Below are 18179 nucleotides of genomic sequence, written 5' to 3'. Positions count from 1 at the left end.
TAAGGCTGAAGTGTTCCCTGTAAAGGTCCCAAGGGCACGCTGTGGGAAGGAGCCAGCAGCGCTGTTCTGTCTTCCTGCAACGAGACCCCGTGGCAGTTTCTAGCTCAGGGGCCAACATGTGGGTCCTCACGACCCCACAGGGAGCAGGAAGGAAAAGAGGAAGCAGACGCTCATGCCTAGCAGGGCCCAAGTCCTCTGGAAGGACCGTTGTAGCTTGGGGATGAAGCCAGCGGCACAGAAGAGACTTTGGATTCTGGATAAGAACCAAAAGAGCAAGTACACAGTCAAGAAACTCAGATGACAAATATGTTCTCATGCTCAGAGTTCTCAGGGGCCATTAGGATGAGAGAATCCCATAGGCATTTGTCTTCCGACCTTCCACAGAGAACAAACCCATGTTCTAGAGCTCTGGAGCTTAATTTTGGAGTTGACATATTTATTGGTGCTGGGTAGCACCACCAGCATTCTCAAGCTATCCCATTGGTATTTGTAGCACCAGTCATACAATTATAGGGACACGGGGAGGAGGGAGCCGTCCACCTGATTGACACCAGCTCTGATTCCTCCATGCCTGGGAGGCCTGGCTGGGTGCCAGTGGGCTCTCTATGATGTTTGTGCTCCCAGTCTAGACAGCATGTGGGAGTTCATGCCCTTTAATAAAAACAACCTGTTTCTGAGGCCCAAGAGAAGCATTTAATAGTCTCTGCATCAATTTTTATGTTTCCTGGCATCTCACTACATTTTTTTTCTTTGCACTTAAGTGGAAATAAGAGGCTACTGGAGCTAGAGTGAGCCACACCCTCAGCAGAAGGACATCTGCCCAGATGGAAACGTGCCACCTGCTGGGGAAATGAACACACAAGGGCCTGCAGAGGTCTCTCACTCTCCACAGCCAGAGCCTGTCTTCCTCCCTCCCTGGGGCTCCCAGGAAACCTTCCAGGTGGCCGCTCTGCACTAAATCACATGCAGTTTTATGATGCCCGACATCCTCTCAGAGAAACACATGGGCACAAACTCATTTAAACATTGACCTGCAGGGGATTTACAACCTCTAGGAGGGAGCAGTCTCTCCGACCAGCTTCTCTTAAGTGGCTTTTGATACTTATCCCAAGTGCTTGAAGGCCACTTGGAGAGTTGTGAAGGTTATTAAATCTACCATCCACCTTCAGAAGGTTCCAGGTGGGGACATAGGTCAGCCTACAGGTGGGAGAGTGTATCCTGGGTAGGAGCTTGCCTCTTTCCTCAAAGGAGGACCCTCGGTGGTCCAGGATGCTGGCGCCTCCCTGGGCACTGGGAGTAGCTACTGATGAACATGCCAAAAGCCTTATACTCTGTGGTGCCATCTGGGCACTGTTAGATTAGGCTGCCAAGGTGGCAGACCATTCCTGTCAAGTGTGAGCCACTGGGCACTCTGCATAATCAGTGAGCACCACTCCTACCCGCTGTCAGACGAGACCCATTTGGCCAATTTGTCTGGGAAGTCCGAATACCTCCTCTCCTCTCCCATCACTTTCTTCTCTCTCCCTTCTCTTTGTTGGATGTTGCTTACTTTTCAACACCTGTTGACTAAGAAGGTAGACGCTTAAAAGTGATGTTTGTGCCATTTCATATAAAAATTAAAGATACATCTTAGAAAAGGTCACAGCAGTAAAATTGTCTTGGGTGAATGAGGTGGAGAAGCATGGCAGGCATGTGAGTGGACAGAGGGTTAGTGACAAGTCCATTCTTGGTGATTCTGGAGCTGGTGGACTTCCACCAAGATTTATCAAGTTTTTACATCTCTATCACGATTTTAAGAAGCAAGGTTATTTGTGGCCAAGTTGAGGTACAAAGAGGACTAAAAACCATAAAGCCTCTCATTTGTGTTCAGTGGTTTTCACATAGATTTGCTATCTGGCAGGGATTTATCTAGCCCAGTGGTTGGCAAACTGCAGCTCGCGAGCCACATGCGGTTCTTTGGCCCCTTGAGTGTGGCTCTTCCACAAAATACCACGTGCAGGCGCGCACATACAGTGCGATTGAAGGAGTACCCTAATTAAGTTAATAACAATGTACCTACCTATATAGTTTAAGTTTAAAAAATTTGGCTCTCAAAAGAAATTTTAATCGTTGTACTGTTGATATTTGGCTCTGTTGACTAATGAGTTTGCCAACCACTGATCTAGCCGAATACAACAGAGTTGGGGTGAAATGTGGAACTGCTATTTGAGGGAAGGGCAAATAGAAAGTTCAGCGGCTTGCGAGCTGTATGTGGCTCGCAAGCCGCAGTTTGCTGACCACTGTTCTAGGTCAATGATTTTTCAACCTTTTTAATCTCATGGCACACATAAACTAATTTCTAAAATTCTGCGGCACAACAAAAAATATATTTTTTGCCAATCTGACAAAAAAATCGGTGTCATTTTGATTCATGCATACCAGATGGCTACTGTTGTGTTGGCTGTTGTCACTTTTAAATTTGAAAATCTAAGGGAGAAGAGGTCAGTGCCCCTGACTAAATAGTCAGGTATTGCATGTTTTAAAAATTCTTGCGGCACCCTAGTGTGCCTGCCATAGCATATCAGATGAAAATCGCTATTCTAGGTGTCTGGCCTGGTGCCCAAACAGGTGCATGCACTCATCACTGCTTCTCACTTGCTAGGTCTTCCCTTTCTCTCCCTTGAGTGGATTCCAGAGTTTTTCAGTCATTTCTAGATCTTCAAATCCAATTCTAGTCCAATTTAGCACCATTATATCGTATCACCTGTGATTCCATCTCTCTACCCTGGTGACCTCTCTCTTCCTCCCCTCATCAGCACCCAGGGAAAGAAAGGCTGATTAGGTCTGGTTTTGGTTACACACAGCCCTTCTCCCTTGCAAAACGCTTTCAAGATGTTGGCGCAGAGCAGGAAGAGGAAAGAAGGGCTCTAGTCCTGCACATTCCCCTAGGGCTGTCCTACCGTGTGCTGGTTGTTGTGATCACTATGTTCACAACAGCCATGATCTTTATATCATCACAACTTTTTATTGTTGTTAACAGTGAATGCAGAAACAAATGAACATTTCCCCAATAAAAAGATTTAAGTAAATGTCAAGCTTTTTTCCAAGATTCTCAAGGTTTTTCAAGTTTTTTGGGGGTCAAGTTTGAAGTAAATTTCAAGGTTCTTTCCTTTTTTTAACATAGTAGTATAATTATTCTTATATTATCCATGGTTCCCCAGAGGACAGACATGACCCATGATGACTGTGCAGGCTGAGCTACCTGTATTTTGTCCAGGACTCCAGTGCTATCCATCCTACTGGCCACGTTTACGGTGTTGCCCCAGATATCATACTGTGGCTTCTGAGCTCCAATTACACCAGCTATTACAGGTCCATGGTTCATACCTGTGATGCATCAGAACTGGGTTAAAAGTCACATTATCACAACTGTCTTAAACACAAAAGTTTTACAAGACCATCTTGAATCATCATTATTAAATGAACATTACCCCATATAACTCTAAAGCTGGGGGTGGGCGGGGAGAGAGCCTGAGTGGATTATTGCTGGCAATGGGTGATCTCTACTTAACTGCAAGTTTATGCTCAATTTGTGATCCCCATTAAATGACTGATTCTGTAGCTTAACATTCAGAAAAGGGCATTATGAGTGAGTTTGGCTCTTATTTGTTTCATCACTTTTTGTGGGGGGTGGGTAATATTACCCTTCCGATTTTCTACTGTGACCTGCCACTGGATGGCACCATGCACAGAGGTAGAGCAGGGAAGCTGACCCAGGAGAGGCTGAGGGTTTGGGCAAAGGCAGACCCAAAGTCCAAGAGAAACACTGAGCTTAGGTTTCCCTAGAAACCCAAAAGAGCTGGCATGGGGGGTGAATGTTTCATTAGTTAATCAATAATCAGTGTGAAGTAGGCACTCAATAAATACCTACTGAAGGAGGTCCATTCCGTTGCTCACAGTAATTTGGAAAACATTGCTAAGGTCCAGACCAAGTCCACTGTGCTTTGATGTAGCACAGGGGACCAGCAAACAATTGCCCCTGTTCCCCCTCCCAGTGAAGGGCAATGTGCTTTTGGTCCATAAATGTCTGACAATAGAGGGGTCATTCTGCAAGGTGATAGATTTTCTTTTAAAGGCGGGTGGTGTGAAAGTTTGAGGAGCCCATTTTCCAAGTTGCTGAACAATAAAGAATCTCCAGGGTGCAAGAGACACCTTCAGTTTGATGTGGTCAGCAGCGTGGTGGGTAGCCCTTCTCACCTCTGTATATGGCAGAGCCTGGGTAAAGTCCACTGTGCATGGAGGTGAGAAAGTATAAAGAGAAGTGTGTCCAGATGCTGACAATTAATAGGACACACAGAGTGTAGAGTCCCATTTGCTCAAAAAATGTGAAGTATTTCTGGGTTGAAAAGAATATATGCAGAGCAGAGGAAGAAATAGCTCTAAATATCAGGATTTTTTAAATAGTTGAAATCTGTGCAAGAGAAGTAAAAGGCCATTCAGATGGAATGTGTTAAAAGATCTACTCTTATGTGGACTTGCTTTCAGAAGGAATAAAATACGTTGCCAAGAAAAACAAACAATGGTCAAAGAAGTTCTTACAAACCCTGAATGGCTGGAAGTAACGGCAACCTCACAAGGCTGCTGTGCTACCCTCAGGGCTGAACACATTTTTTAAAAAAATAAACATTTGTAAAAGGTAAATAATCATGAGACGTGCTAAAGAATCAACTGAAAGTAAGGAAAGAACTTATTAGAATTTTTTATTTTATTTGAAAGAAAGTTGGATTTTTCTCTTAAATTTGAACATCCAACCTGAAAAGCTATAGCTACTTCAGAACCTAGGACACATTTTTGGCATTCTTGTAGATTGTAGCTCCAGGGCTGTGTGGTTATTTTAACAATTCTAAGATGCACTTAAAAAAATTAAAATTAAAATTAAAAAATGTTTTTACAACTCTGAGGTCTAGAGGCATTTTCTAGCTTGTGATGGGTCCTAGTTTTATAGAGTGAGGCCTACGAAATAATGAAGTGGCTTAGTCAGTAGCTTACATGAGCTCCTCAGGGAGGCAAAGCCTTAGCCTCCCTAAAGAGCTCATGTAATCCACCTCATGGTCCAGTTGTTAAACCTGGGTCCAACCTAAGGCGGTGTTACTTTGTTGTTGTCTAATAATTTATGCCAAAGTGCATATTAGCTTCCCTGAGCCCTCCCAGCTGCAATCCAGCCTTGCTGCTCTAAAAGCACATTTGTCATGGTCCTACTTCAACGCAGGGATTATCAACATTTCCTGGAAACTTGTCCTTATGCCACAGCTCCACCACAGCTGAAACCCAGTCCCTGCTCAACGTACCCACTCGCAGCTTGAAGTCATTGAAGGAGTGCTTGTTGATGGCATCCAGCTTGGCCACCAGCGCGAAGGCAAACTCCACCATGGTGCCGATGTGCATGTACTGCCTGTCGGGCTCCTGAGGGAAAGGAAACACGAGCAGGCGTGTTAGGGCTTCACAAGCTGGGGAGTATTCCCTCCAGTCACACACCAGGGCTCCACTTACAAAGGGACACATACAAATTATGGCCCCGCAATGCACTGCAGACACTGGTGAGATTTAAATCTCATCTCTAGGAAGCATTGTGTGCGAATTCATTTTTATGGCCACGAGGAAACGTGAAACACTCTAAGACACTGTGGAGGGCCCACGTTGTTTTAATTCTGGGGAAGGGCTGGCTTCTGGTTCTCCATTTGACCCTCACACCCACTCATCCCCCTTCTCTGCTGGGCTCTGACATGGGATGCTGCCCTGTAGGAACTGCCCCTTCCTTGTCCCCTAGTTTTCTGTTGGACTGACCCATGGGAAGGCCAAGGGGAGAACAGAGGGTGGGCAGAGGGAGATAAGGGATTCACTCCTCCTCTTCCTTACTCCACACCTGCTACAGTTCTCCCTGAGTCTGCAAACACCACTCCCTTCTCTGTCCTTTTGGGGGAATGGGTGTTATGGGCTGAAATGTGTCCCATATGAATGTTCTCGTTTAGAAAGATTTCTTCCTTTCCTTTGGTGAATTACATATATCTACAAAAAGTCAAATGAAATCCTACTGTTGCCATAAAACCACAGCTTAAAACCGTGGAAGAAAAACCAAACAATTTAAAACACCGGAGCTACGAAGCAGACTGCCAGCTAACTTTGATGGACACGCAGTCATTTCTTAAGAACAGTTTTCCATCAGGGCTTGCTAATGTTTCCTTTCTCAGGACTTACAAGAAGACAGTTTGGAAGTTTATGCAGTCACTTGGAAAACATCCTGATCCTTAATGAAGGACAAACTGTTAAATCAATAGGCAGAACCCTGTGCAGTAAAAATTGCCGCCATCCTAGCAAGGACGACCGATTTGCTTTTTCCCCAACCAAGGGCCAGCAAAACAGCCCCACTCCCCAATAAATTATCGCCTGGTCTGTTTTCCTGCAGTGGGCCTTACACTGGACGTTTGACATGACCTAAGCAGAAAATGAAGAGACTGTGTTCTGGGAGTGGGGTTTAAATCCAACGTCAATAACTCATTTGGGCTTAGTAAACCCTAGACAAAATTATGCTCAGTCTCTGGAAGAGGTCAGTTCATTTCCAGATGTCGCTATACTTGAGCTTTTGATAAAGCTTTGATGGCAGTGAGAAGCAGCCCTTTCTCCCATGATCTAAACAATTTGTTAGCTACCTTGGAATATTTTAATGACTTCCAGGCACACAGTGCACAAGGTGAGACAAAACGTTTGCTTTTGTGGAACACATTTTGTGAGCTGTGTGTTTTGGAAGTTGCTCCCAGCAAGGACAACTGCTTAAAGTAAACTGGCATTTGTCTGACTCTGAGGATTGAGAACTGCTGTCTAAGGAGCACCATGTTCTGTGCCTGGGGCTCCTGGGGTGATCTGACCAGACCTCTCTGTCCTCCAAAGGACATCAGCCCTCTCCCAGGTGAGCTGATGACCACAGCACCGAGATCAGCCCGCTCAGTGGCTCTGAACACCAGAGATTCAGGCACCTGTCAGAGAACAGGACTCACACCTTCCCAGTGTCTATCAAAACTCAGAGGTGCTGCATAACATTTGTGCAATGCAGCCCGATTGTTATGCCATCATGGATCCCTCTAGATTCACTCAACTTGTATTAAATCACTGTTCTCCACCTGATCTCACTCTACAGAGAACATGCTTTATTAAAATACACATTAAGGGATGTACTGGCAAGTATCTCTGCCCCCAACATTTTAAAGCATTTTCCATGAGAGAGGTACCGAGCACATGGCTCACCACAGACCCACTGTCATGTTTACAAGGGCCTCTGTTTGCACTTGGGACAGGGTCCAGTGGAGCTTCCAACTCTAGCCTGACTTGGCCTGGTTTTCAGATACACTAATGGTTTCATCTACCAATTTTCAGGAGAAGCTGGAAATGATATTTTTAAATGAAATGTCCTTTTTCTAAAAAAAAAAAAAAGTCTTCAAGTCAAGGAAAACAGCTGTAAGCACAAGTGTGCTATCATTGCCTGAAGTCTAAAGGTCATAGCAAGGGTCAAGCAGGGGCTGCAGTGTGGGGACTGGAAGAGAGTGAGATCCTGACAGTAAAGCGAAGGGCAGAACAGGGGCAGGGTCCCACTGCTTCCCATTGCTGACTTCATCACAGAACATCTACTGACCAAGTGTTTGTTTGTGGAATTATGAGAGCGGGCTTAGAATGCAGGCCCATTCTCAAGTTAATACCCCATTTCCTGACCAGTGAAAACAGTAGTCACTTGTTACACATTATGCAACCAACATTTAGTCATGCTGTGTTTAAGCTTAGAATTAGGACACATTTTTTTTTTCTTCATTTGAGAAACACAAACTAAGGCAGCAAAACAAAGGCAGGCAAGGAAGCCCTGCCTGACCAGGTGGCAACAGGCTCCGTGCATTTCTTCTCCCGGTTGATATGTGTGCTGCAACCACAGGAGAAAATGCAGAGGTGTAACAAATAAAGAGAAATTTCAAAAGGCTTTTGTCCAGATAACTTTGCCTCTTTGGGGATTTAAGGAAAAACACATCAATCCTCTAGAAACCAATTTGTTTTGCAAATTAAATGTCATTTGTTGTCAAATGAAATATTTGGCTAAACCAGTGGTTGGCAAACTGCGGCTCGTGAGCCACATGAGGCTCGCGAGCCGCGGTTTGCCGCTCTGTTGACTAATGAGTTTGCCGACCACTGGGAGAGGGGCTTAATCACAAGGAACAACAACAGCCTGTAATTATTGGAATCGAGAGTCTAGGTCAGTGGTCGGCAAACTCATTAGTCAACAGAGTCGCAGTTTGCCGACCACTGGGCTAAACAATAAACAGAAAGTTGTTTCATTTATAAAAATCAAGTCGAATATGTTTTGTTTATAACTAGAGAAACAAGTGGATGTGTTACAAAATGCAAAAGTGACTTTCATTCATTATAAAAATAAGCAATATCCATATTAATATTTATCAAGCATATTATTTCCCCCTTTTAGAAGACGTTTGCTGAACTTCAAATTACTTGTAGGATGACCTTACAAGATTCCACTTAAACACTCTAAACAAAAGTAACTCATATTGAGTAAAATCTCCCTGCATGGACATGATGACACACCACATTTCATTTATGTCCAAAAGCCCCTTATATATGGTCTCTTGGAGGAGACAATGGTATCAACATGAGAAACAGTTGCACAAACCACAACTGTATTATTGTTGCTATTAGCATTTACCTTACCACTCTGTTCATGAGTCTACTGAGTGTTTTGCATGTTCATGTAGTCTTCCTAAGCCTTTTGAAGTGGGTATGATTCTCATTTTACATATAAGGACACCAAAGTGCAGAAAGCTTAGCTATTATAGTAATAATGAGCAGTCTCACTTGAAAGTTAGACTATTTCCACTTGTTCACCTGGAAAAATGCTAATGTACATTTCACAGGCTATTCTCTGCCCATGAATGAGAGGAGGGAAAAGAGGACCCTGTACTGATGTTCCTGGAAAAGGGAGCTGTTTTAACATTGCTGCCCCTCTGTCCCTCTCTCACTCCACCCATGGGAGGTGGGTCTGGGAGAGGAAGCTGAGCATATGTGGCTCAGCCCTTTGGAGGACCCCACCTGCTTTCAGCAAGCTGTGCTCTGGTAAGGTCTTGTTGTCTGTGTTGCACCCACCACCTCTGTCCCACAGCAAACCTGTGCTGGTGCCCGTCAGGGAGCCCACTGTCCTATGGGGAAAGGGGGTCTGGTTTAGGAACCCAAAAGTTACATACACATATCTATATACACACATACACACACACACAAACAAAACACAACAAAATGGAAAACCCCCTAAAAAATCCTAGATGACTAAAGATAGTCAATTTTGTCCAATCAGCTTTTAAATCAAATTTCTAATGGCCAGCTTGGTTTTTGACCACATGTTTTTAACCAAAAGATCAGCAATCATCCTGTGATGAGTCATCTTTAAGTAAACAGCTCTAATCCTGGTTTTGTATATTTATCTGGTATCAAGCAACTACTGGATTGGTTAGATTTATCTCTCCCTGTCCACCAGTAAAAGTTCAGTGGACAGATCCTCAGAAGTCTCCAGGATTCTCATCTTTTCTCATAAGACCTTAATCATTGAGATTTATGTGTCCACACAGAACAGTTTATAGTCATTGCATGACCGTTTTGGGCTCCATGGATGACCTATGGGTGGAGCCGAGGCTCACATGTGCCCTTGTATGGCTGACATGTCTGTACCTGGACATGCTCCTGGCTGGGAACAGCGCTCAGACCTGTTGCTGCCATATATGTGCTGCCGATGGTCTTGATCTTTTCAACTCCACTGAATTTTGGCTTGGACAGCAGCTGTGAGGCAATGACAATCATTTAAGTTATTCAGTCGAGTGCTGACCCAAGGTCTAGTGCTTTCAAGAGACATCCTCAAATTCTAGTTCACAGTAATAGTAATATGAGATGTTTCAACCACTGCTTATTCATCCTTCAATCTTGGGTTTTGCTGGGAAATAACATTTCATGAATTTCACAAAGAGCTTGTCCTTGGAAGGAAATGCAGTATAATGATTTACTTCTAATTAATATGAGTTATATTTCAATATTTGCCAGTAAAGGAACCAATATTAATTATGATGCCTGTGATAGTGGCTTTAAATAAGGGAACAAGTGAAAGAAATTCTGGAGGGTCATGTATCTGCTCAGGAGGATAATGGGATCTACCAAAGTCTGAAACATCTTCCTGACCCTTCTTTGCTACTTCTGCTTTCAAAGAAGTTTCCTTCAAGATTACATCTCAGAGAATTTAAGATAAGTGAGCCAATCCTCATACCATTTATCTAAAAGACAGTCCAATCTAAAAGATCACTGTCACTCATCCGCTGGTACTGGGGAACATTTATTTTGCTGAGGGGAACTGAAGGAAATATGCCACCATTTTTCATTAAGAACCTGGCAATATAGTGGAAGTCTCTAGTTATCATTACTTTATCATGAGTCTTGAGTCAACCTCATGGTGATGGTGATGGTAGTAGAGAAATGTATACGTCCCACAAGACATTTAGAAAGTTGGCCTGAAATCATCACTGTATTTCAAAGTATCATGAATCATGATAAACATGTTCATGGATGTCAATTTTCCTATATATTTCATAATATTTATCAGGATAATGTAGCAGCAACATTCTTAAAACCAGAGGTGTATTTGTTCCTACCAGAAAACAAAACACATTATTCTTTATGTAGGCAGAATAGTGAAAATTGAAAAATGACATCTATTTCAAATTCTAAAACATATACTTTGTCCCTTCTAAAATGTATTATCCCAGGTACATATTGCTTTTTCAATAACAAAACATGTCATCCATGCACAGTTCAAGTTGATATCTGACAAAGATCTTGGAATATGCACAGGACAATAATTTATGATAAATAGATTAATTATACTTTTATATAAAATTGATGGACAAATATTTTCTTTGGAGTCAAGCCTTTTGAGAAAATTCATGAGCACACTGGATAGGCATTTTATTGAACAGATTTGGTAGTTGTTCCTAGCAATCATAGATAAAATACATTTATCACTCCAAATTTTTCAGGGAGCTAAAGAGAGCCATAGGCTTTAACTCCAGCCATGAGAAATCACACCAAAGGAAAAGTTTTAAGATATACCATGATGAGCAACTTCAGATGTACTGGCCTTGGGACTGCCCAAAAGTGTGGGACTAGGGCTACCCTTGTCCTTGGGGGGTCACTCTCAAGTACCTACATCATCAAAGTCAGCAATAATCTCATTTAGGAGCCGTAGGCATTCCAAGCCCTCCTTGTTGACATCTGATTCTGTGTAGAATTCTTTGAAATCCGGAATGGAAGCAAACATAACGCAGACGCATTCGTAGGACTGGTGGTATAACTCCTGCCGGAGAAAAGGAAGAGTTCAGCACCAGAAAACCTTTCAAACACATGCTCTAATGCAAGTGTTTCTTTACACTAGGATTGGTAAAAAAAGTCACCCAGTGCCCCATACCACCTGTCCCACCCAATGCCAGGCCCATTCCAGACACTGGCCATTGATCACAGGTGAAGGGTTCTAATGAGCTGGATGTAGGCTCAGAATGTTCAATATGCTGACATCACCAGCTAATATGAAGAACCCTTCTAGTTAAGGCTCTCTGCCATCTCTACCTTAGGTCTCTCTCTTACAAGAGACCACAGACTTCTGGTTTAGGAAAAAGTTTCTTTTAAGCAACTTAAGGGAAACAAAATGATTTCCCAAACTACTACATTGTCCTAAAACGACTCCTTACAGCTTCATTCTTTGTATTGAGGTCCCGATGCATTTTCCTTTTTAGGGTCTCCTGAAAGGAGCAAATGAAACTCATCAAGTTACTCCTTAGTTGATCAGAAGGAACCAGTGAAACTCCTCAGGCTATGTCTCATATTGCATTAGACACCAGCAATATTTAATAATGCAGATATCTGTTTTTAAATAGAAAGAGGCTCATAGTTCTTTTTCATGGACACGAATAAAATTACAATGTCTTGTAAACACAATTTCAAGGTGTTTCCATAATTTTCCCAACATATAGTTAATCCCCCAAGTTCAGTGAAAGTTTCCGAAAAAGAGGGTTGTTATGAGGGTGTGTGGACTAATCCTAGGAATGAGGATCTGCCTTCCCCATAGTGCTAGCTCATCAGGGCACTCAGATAACCCAACAAGGGCAGGACGGCCAGGTGCCTTGGTGGTGCAGCACATCATGGGAAACGTTCCTTACTCCAGGGAATGTGAGGCCAGTTCTGAAAAACAAGATGACCACCATCTGAGTGAGGAAAGAATGCTAGCAGCTGGTGCTTCCGGTGTGCTATCAGTGAGTTCTGTCCTCTGGGGCAACCAGATGAATCCCCCGGTAGAGAGTGAGCACTCCAACAGCACCATAGCTCCAAGGTGGCCTCTCAGAAGAATGTTCTTCCCCCACTGAGGTCTCATAACAAACACATGAGGGCATTGGTGACCCATTGAAGGTCACAACTACTCCCTGGAAAAGCTAGACTCATGTAATCTTCCTGTTCTCAGGGCCAACCACCTCGTAATGCCTTCTGTTACTGGCTCACAATTCTGTACACAACACACGGAAGATAGAATCAAAGTTTCCTTTTTCTACTCTGCTCTAAATATGGTTGAGCTGGCTCATTGTGCAGACCTATACTTTCTCCTTCTGCAAAGTTGTTTTTGTGAACATTCATATCCTGGGAAGACAACTGGTGGCATACGATTTCCAAGCTTAGGTTCCAATAACGCTGACTAAGCTAAGGAGTCAGGGTAACAGATAACCCCCTAGGACCCTGTTCTAGTTAAAAATACCAGTTTTTATAAACACAGGGCAGCCTGGCTTATGGGGCTCAGTGGTTGAGTATCGACCTATGAACCAGGAGGTCACAGTTTCATTCCCAATCAGAGCACATGCCCAGGTTATGGGATCGATCCCCAGTAGGGGACATGCAGGAAGCAACTGATCAATGATTCTCATCATTGATGTTTCTACCCCTCTTTCCCTCTCCCTTCCTCTCTCTGAAATCAATAAATTCATATTTTAAAAAAACATAGTATAAATTCAACTGACCTCCCTGCTCTTAAGTAAAAGGGGTATGTCTAGGAAGGCAAGGAGATATATATTTCTTTTTTTTGTTGTTCCATCAGCAGGGCCATTTACTCGTGTCCAAGGCTCTCCCCGCCTCCGCGGCTTCTTTTCCTCCGCATCCCTTCTCCCTTCCTCCCCTGCCGCCTCCTGGGGGTCCGGCTCCTCGGAGACCCACAGCCTTCCCGGTCACAGCGGGGCGGGGGGGGGGGGGGGCGCTGTGAGAGGCCCAGCCACTGGCCCAGGACCGCCCGGCACAGCCCCTCTCCTTGGTGGCTCCCCCAGTGCCCCACGAGGGCCTCCCTCTCCCCAAAGCAGAGATCGCAGAGGGGGCAGCGGTAGCCCTGCTCCCCGTGGGCCTGCTGGTGGCGGAGCAGCCCCGATGGCGAGCGGAAGGACTGGCCGCAGCAGCAGCAGCAGCAGCAGCAGTGGCAGCGGCGGGCCTCCTGGTGCCGGGGGAGAGAAGCCTGCGCGCCGAGGGCTAGGGGGCCGGGAGGGCAGGGGGAGGCCCTGCGTTCCGGAGGCTCTGGCAGGGTAGCCCGGGGCCTGGTGCTCGGGCCGCGGGGGCCTGAGCTCTCACCACGAGCACCGGGCTCCTGCCAGCGGACGGCCGCTGCCCAGCCGCGGGGCCCTCGGCTCTACGCGCGGCTTCCTGGGCCCCGGCCGCTGGCACGTGGCTCCTCGCTGGCCCCGGGGCCGCGCATGTCCGCTGGTGGCGCTTGAGCTGGGGCTGGTCGCCGAAGCCCTTGCCACAGCGCGGGCAGCAGTGGGGCCGGTAGCCCAGGTGCACGCGGCGGTGGCGGCTCAGGCCCGAGGCGTCGCAGTAGGTCTTGACGCAGAGGCCGCGGCCGAAGGGCCTCTCCCCGAGGTGCGTGCGCCGGTGGTAGCCCAGGGCCTTGGGGCTCCGGCAGGACTTCCCGCACTGGCCGCAGTTGTTCGGCCCCTTCAGATTGTGGACGAGCTGGTGGTAATGGAGGTTGGAGCGCTTGCTGAAGCACCTGCCGCAGACGTGGCAGGGGAAGGGGGGGCCAGCCCCGGACTCCGGGAGCACGGGGGTCCCGCCCAGGGGCCCAGCTGGGAAAGAGGACGGGCCTGAGCCTCTGCCTCCGGGCGGCTCCTCGCCTCCTGCAGGGCGGCCTCCCCCACACGGGGGAAGGAGGGCTGCTCTCCACCGCTTCTCTCCTTGTTCCAGCTCCGCGACCAGACCTGGATTAGACAGGGCAGCTCTAGCCACAGACACCAGGGTTTTGAAGGTCTTGGACATGACGTCCTGGTAGAGAGCCCTCTGACGGGCGTCCAGACACGCCCACTCCTCCGGGGTGAAGCGCACGGCCACATCCTCCAAGGTGACTGGCTTCTCCACCCAGGCCTGCCACCGGCACTCCCTCTTCACCGCTGTCTGCGGGGCCTCCTGGTTGGGATCGGGCTCCGGGCCAGAGCCGGTGCCGGGGAACAGCTTCTGCACTTCCATGGTACCTCTTCCTAGCTTTAGCCACTCCCGGACTTGCCCCGGGGCTACTACGGCCCTGAGGTGGCAGAGCCCGAGGGAGCGGCCTGCAAGGCCCTGGCTTGGCTTCCTGTGGCAGACCGTCTGCTCAAGGGCTGCCTTCCTTCGGATCCCACAGCCTCGGCGGATCCCACAGCCTCGGCTCCAGAGCTCAGGGACCTGGCCACCCGGGCGCAGCTGCCACTGTCCAGGAATGCCAGGCTGGGGCTGGGAAGGCACCTGCCCGTTTCTCCCTGCATCTAACCGCCGTTTCTCCCTGCATCTAACCGCCGGCTCGTGCCCACCTCTGGGAGCCGCCGGGAAGAACGCCCCGGGACTGCGCGAGCCGCTCCAGCAGCGCTCGTTCCGGGAGGCGGAGAGACTGGCTCTGCTCCTTCACCCGCCCGCCCGCCAACCGCGCTGCTGCCCCGACCCGGAGGCTGTGGGCCCGCAGGCGGCGCGGGTAAGTCTCAAGGGTATATTTTTATATCCTGAATTTCTCTGTAGTCTGCTGACATCAACCAGAGTGACTCTCTGAGGAATGATGATGATAAGAATAAGCATGAAAATCACCAGCACGGACAGCTTGCTGTATGACAGGATGAGTGCTCTTACATCGTTAATGAAAACTGATGGTTCCTTCTTAACAGATGTAGTGATGCCATCATCTATGACCAATATGTGACTTGGTTGCTGAGTAACCTACTGAATGTAGAAAACATCAGGAGAAATAGGAAAGTGAATGGTCTGTGGTCAGTTATACCTGCTGTGGGACCCTGGGCTGGCTCACATGCCCAGCACACTTCCAGGTAGATGACAGTGACTGTGTCCAGGATCTCACCCCACCACCTGGCACTTCAGAAAAATACTGTTCCAGCCTTTTCTCTCAAGGTTGCTTTGTATTCTAGCACCACCACAATCGAGCTTATTTATTAAGGAGTTCATCCATCTATATAGGTTCCTGATCCCTCATCTATTCCCAATCTCATTAAAAATTTCCTAAGAACAGGACTGCGCCTCACACATCATTGAGACTCCACTGTTCTCAACCCAGGCCTTTGCACACAGTGGGTGCTCAAATACATGTTTATTAAATTAATATAGTCCCACTGGAGATATACCTGCTGACTCTTGTCATGCAGAAATATTTTAAAAATTCACATTTTATTTCATATGCCATTTCAACACTGAGTTTCAATCTTTCTAATGCGAGTTAAATATCCACACCTTTATATTTTCTATGAAATTTCCATTTCCATCCATTTAAATTAATGGACTCAAGACTTTGATCTGGTCCTGTATGGATAACTTCCAAATTTTATCTCCTATCTTTGAAATTCTAAAACCCTTAAAAGGCTCCCAGGAAAGCTGTGAGAAGTGAAAAAGTGGACGTGTGGGATGTGTGGTTCGATTCTGCCTCTGGACTTGGGTCTCTAGTACATGCTGGTATTCCAGGCCTCCTCCGGCGCCAGGGAGAGGGTGCTGGCCACTTTTGTGACATACACATTTGGAACCCTAATGCCTCATATTGTATCCTTAGAACATTATGTGATTGGGGGAACAATGAGGAATAATGAATCAATTCTATGCTAAGACGTTCACAGGTGATTCTAGCTCACTCTTCTCGACTGACATCTATGCATCTAATCAATATCCTCTCGAATGTTGGACTTGAACACTGAGGTGTTTGTAGTACCATAGGCATCTAGGTGATTGCCTGGGGCTTCCAGCCCTCACCTGGCCCACCACCCAGTCCTGGCCATCAGTCCCACCTCATCTCACCTCGTTCTTCAGGCTCCTGGCCAGGAAGTGCTCGGCCACGTGTGCAGGAAGCACATTTTCCAGGAGCACGCGGTTCAGGTTCTCCATAGTTTCTATCTCCTCCCGCTCTTTATTGAACTTGTTCTTCCATAAGAAGTCTAACCTACAGTAATATTCATTCTGTTACAAGAGGACACAGAGGTAAAGAAACAATAGGCATCTTGTCCTGCCAGAGAGTGGAGGTTTTAAAGAGAAAATAAAAAGAACGAAAAACAAAACCGAAAAAAGAACCCCAAACAGAGTTGTCACCTTCCCTGTGCAAAGCCCACTGTTCCCCACCAATGCTGCTCACTCAATCTCTAACACAGATTTGCAAAAAGCAAGATCAGGAAAGAACTAGCCTCAGGAACAGAGAAAACAGTTATGTTGGATGCTTGCAAGGAAAAAAGACAGGAAAGCTCCTTGCTCAGTTTTGTTAATAAAAGATGGCTTGAATTATTTTTTGAAAAGAGGCATAATAGAATGTAAACAACGACTAAATGAAAAATGGAAAACACATTAGTAGAGAGAGTGCTTTGTTTGATGCTTTGTATTTGAGAAATAATGGTATTCATTTGTGGCAACTTGCCTATAATATTTAAAAATCCGTTTTCCCCTAGCACAAATTACATAATTAACTATTCATTGAAAAATATGCATTTTTTATTTGGTGTTTCATTGTACTGAGAGAGTGACATATTTAGACAAAAGTTCATTTTGATATCATTTAATTAAGATGGTACCTGGTAATAAAAATGTGCAAATGCTTTATAATGTATTAAAACTTAATGTTGTTTTTTAAGTTATGAACATTGTGGAAATGGAGAGACTTGTTTACTGTCAAAGGGTCTCTCTGGTTTTGGCATCATTCTGTGCCAGCTGTGTGCCAGACTTGAGTAGATCCTCCTATGGCAGAGGGGCCTAGTTCACAGGGTGTATTTCAGCACAGAGAGTAATTTATAGACAAACACATGCAAAAAAGAACTAGATGCAGGGGGTTTGTTTGTTTTATGGTTTGGTTAATTATGCCAGTGATGTAAAACAGCAACAACAACAACACACACACACACACACACAATCTCTAATGAACAAATAACAATGAAAAATAAATCCACATCCCGAATCCAACAATGATCATTCATCTATTAGAACTGATAGAATTATATTTGATCCACTAAAAAGTTACTCCTTCTCTGGTATGGCATTTATTTTTGCCTCATATAGCCAGACATTTTTTAAAAAAAAAGATTGCAAAGGATATTTTTAAGTTTCTTTATATTAACTTTTTACATTAATGCCAATTTCCCACATTCTATTTTATGGCATCATGCTGGGCACTTACTAGAAATGGCCTCTCATTTAGAGATTAGATTATTCATTTGGGCCTTTTGAGGAATAATCCAGTGATGTGGCTGGTTTTGAATTAAAATGACAGAGCAATCGATGGTGAGACAGAAATGGAACATGAAATGAAACCAAGGAGCCAGCAGGACAGGCAGCAAGCCCAATTCATGCAGGTTTGAAAGGTTTCCGTAAACTGTACAAAGAGGCTGCTCAGGTTTTCCGAGTGATTGCTCGTGCATCACAGGGGAGCATTTTGCAAGCTGTTTAATAAAAGGAACCGGATTTGGGACCAGCTACATTGGACTAAAAGTGACATTTTGCCAAATCTTCACATCTCCCCTCCTCAGTGCTTTCTGCTGCAGATTTTTGTCCTTGATGTGCAGGTACCTTAGAAACTTGAGTGGAGGCCCCCA

At 45.6% G+C, this 18179-nt stretch overlaps 2 protein-coding genes across 2 annotated transcripts in view; both read right to left on the bottom strand.

Moving 5' to 3' along the window:
- Positions 1-18179, bottom strand: part of ADCY2 (adenylate cyclase 2) — a 312377-nt gene that overhangs the window by 2269 nt on the left and 291929 nt on the right. Inside the window, exons 20-24 of the mRNA XM_080681480.1 lie at positions 16405-16563; positions 11270-11416; positions 9748-9855; positions 5328-5442; positions 3242-3366 (exon numbers count right to left, since the gene is read on the bottom strand). Of these exons, the coding sequence (XP_080537606.1) occupies positions 3242-3366; positions 5328-5442; positions 9748-9855; positions 11270-11416; positions 16405-16563 (654 nt within the window). The remainder of the gene's footprint in view (positions 1-3241; positions 3367-5327; positions 5443-9747; positions 9856-11269; positions 11417-16404; positions 16564-18179) is intronic.
- Positions 13208-14623, bottom strand: LOC308253895 (uncharacterized protein; the record flags this gene model as incomplete). Its single annotated transcript, XM_080679658.1, is given in 2 exon segments — positions 13208-13698; positions 13701-14623. Coding segments are annotated over 2 exon segments (1398 nt in total). The 5' UTR covers positions 14608-14623.

Source organism: Plecotus auritus, assembly GCF_963455305.1.
Source record: "Plecotus auritus genome assembly, chromosome: 7".
NCBI lineage: Eukaryota > Metazoa > Chordata > Mammalia > Chiroptera > Vespertilionidae > Plecotus > Plecotus auritus.
This window is presented reverse-complemented; position numbering and strand designations above follow the sequence as displayed.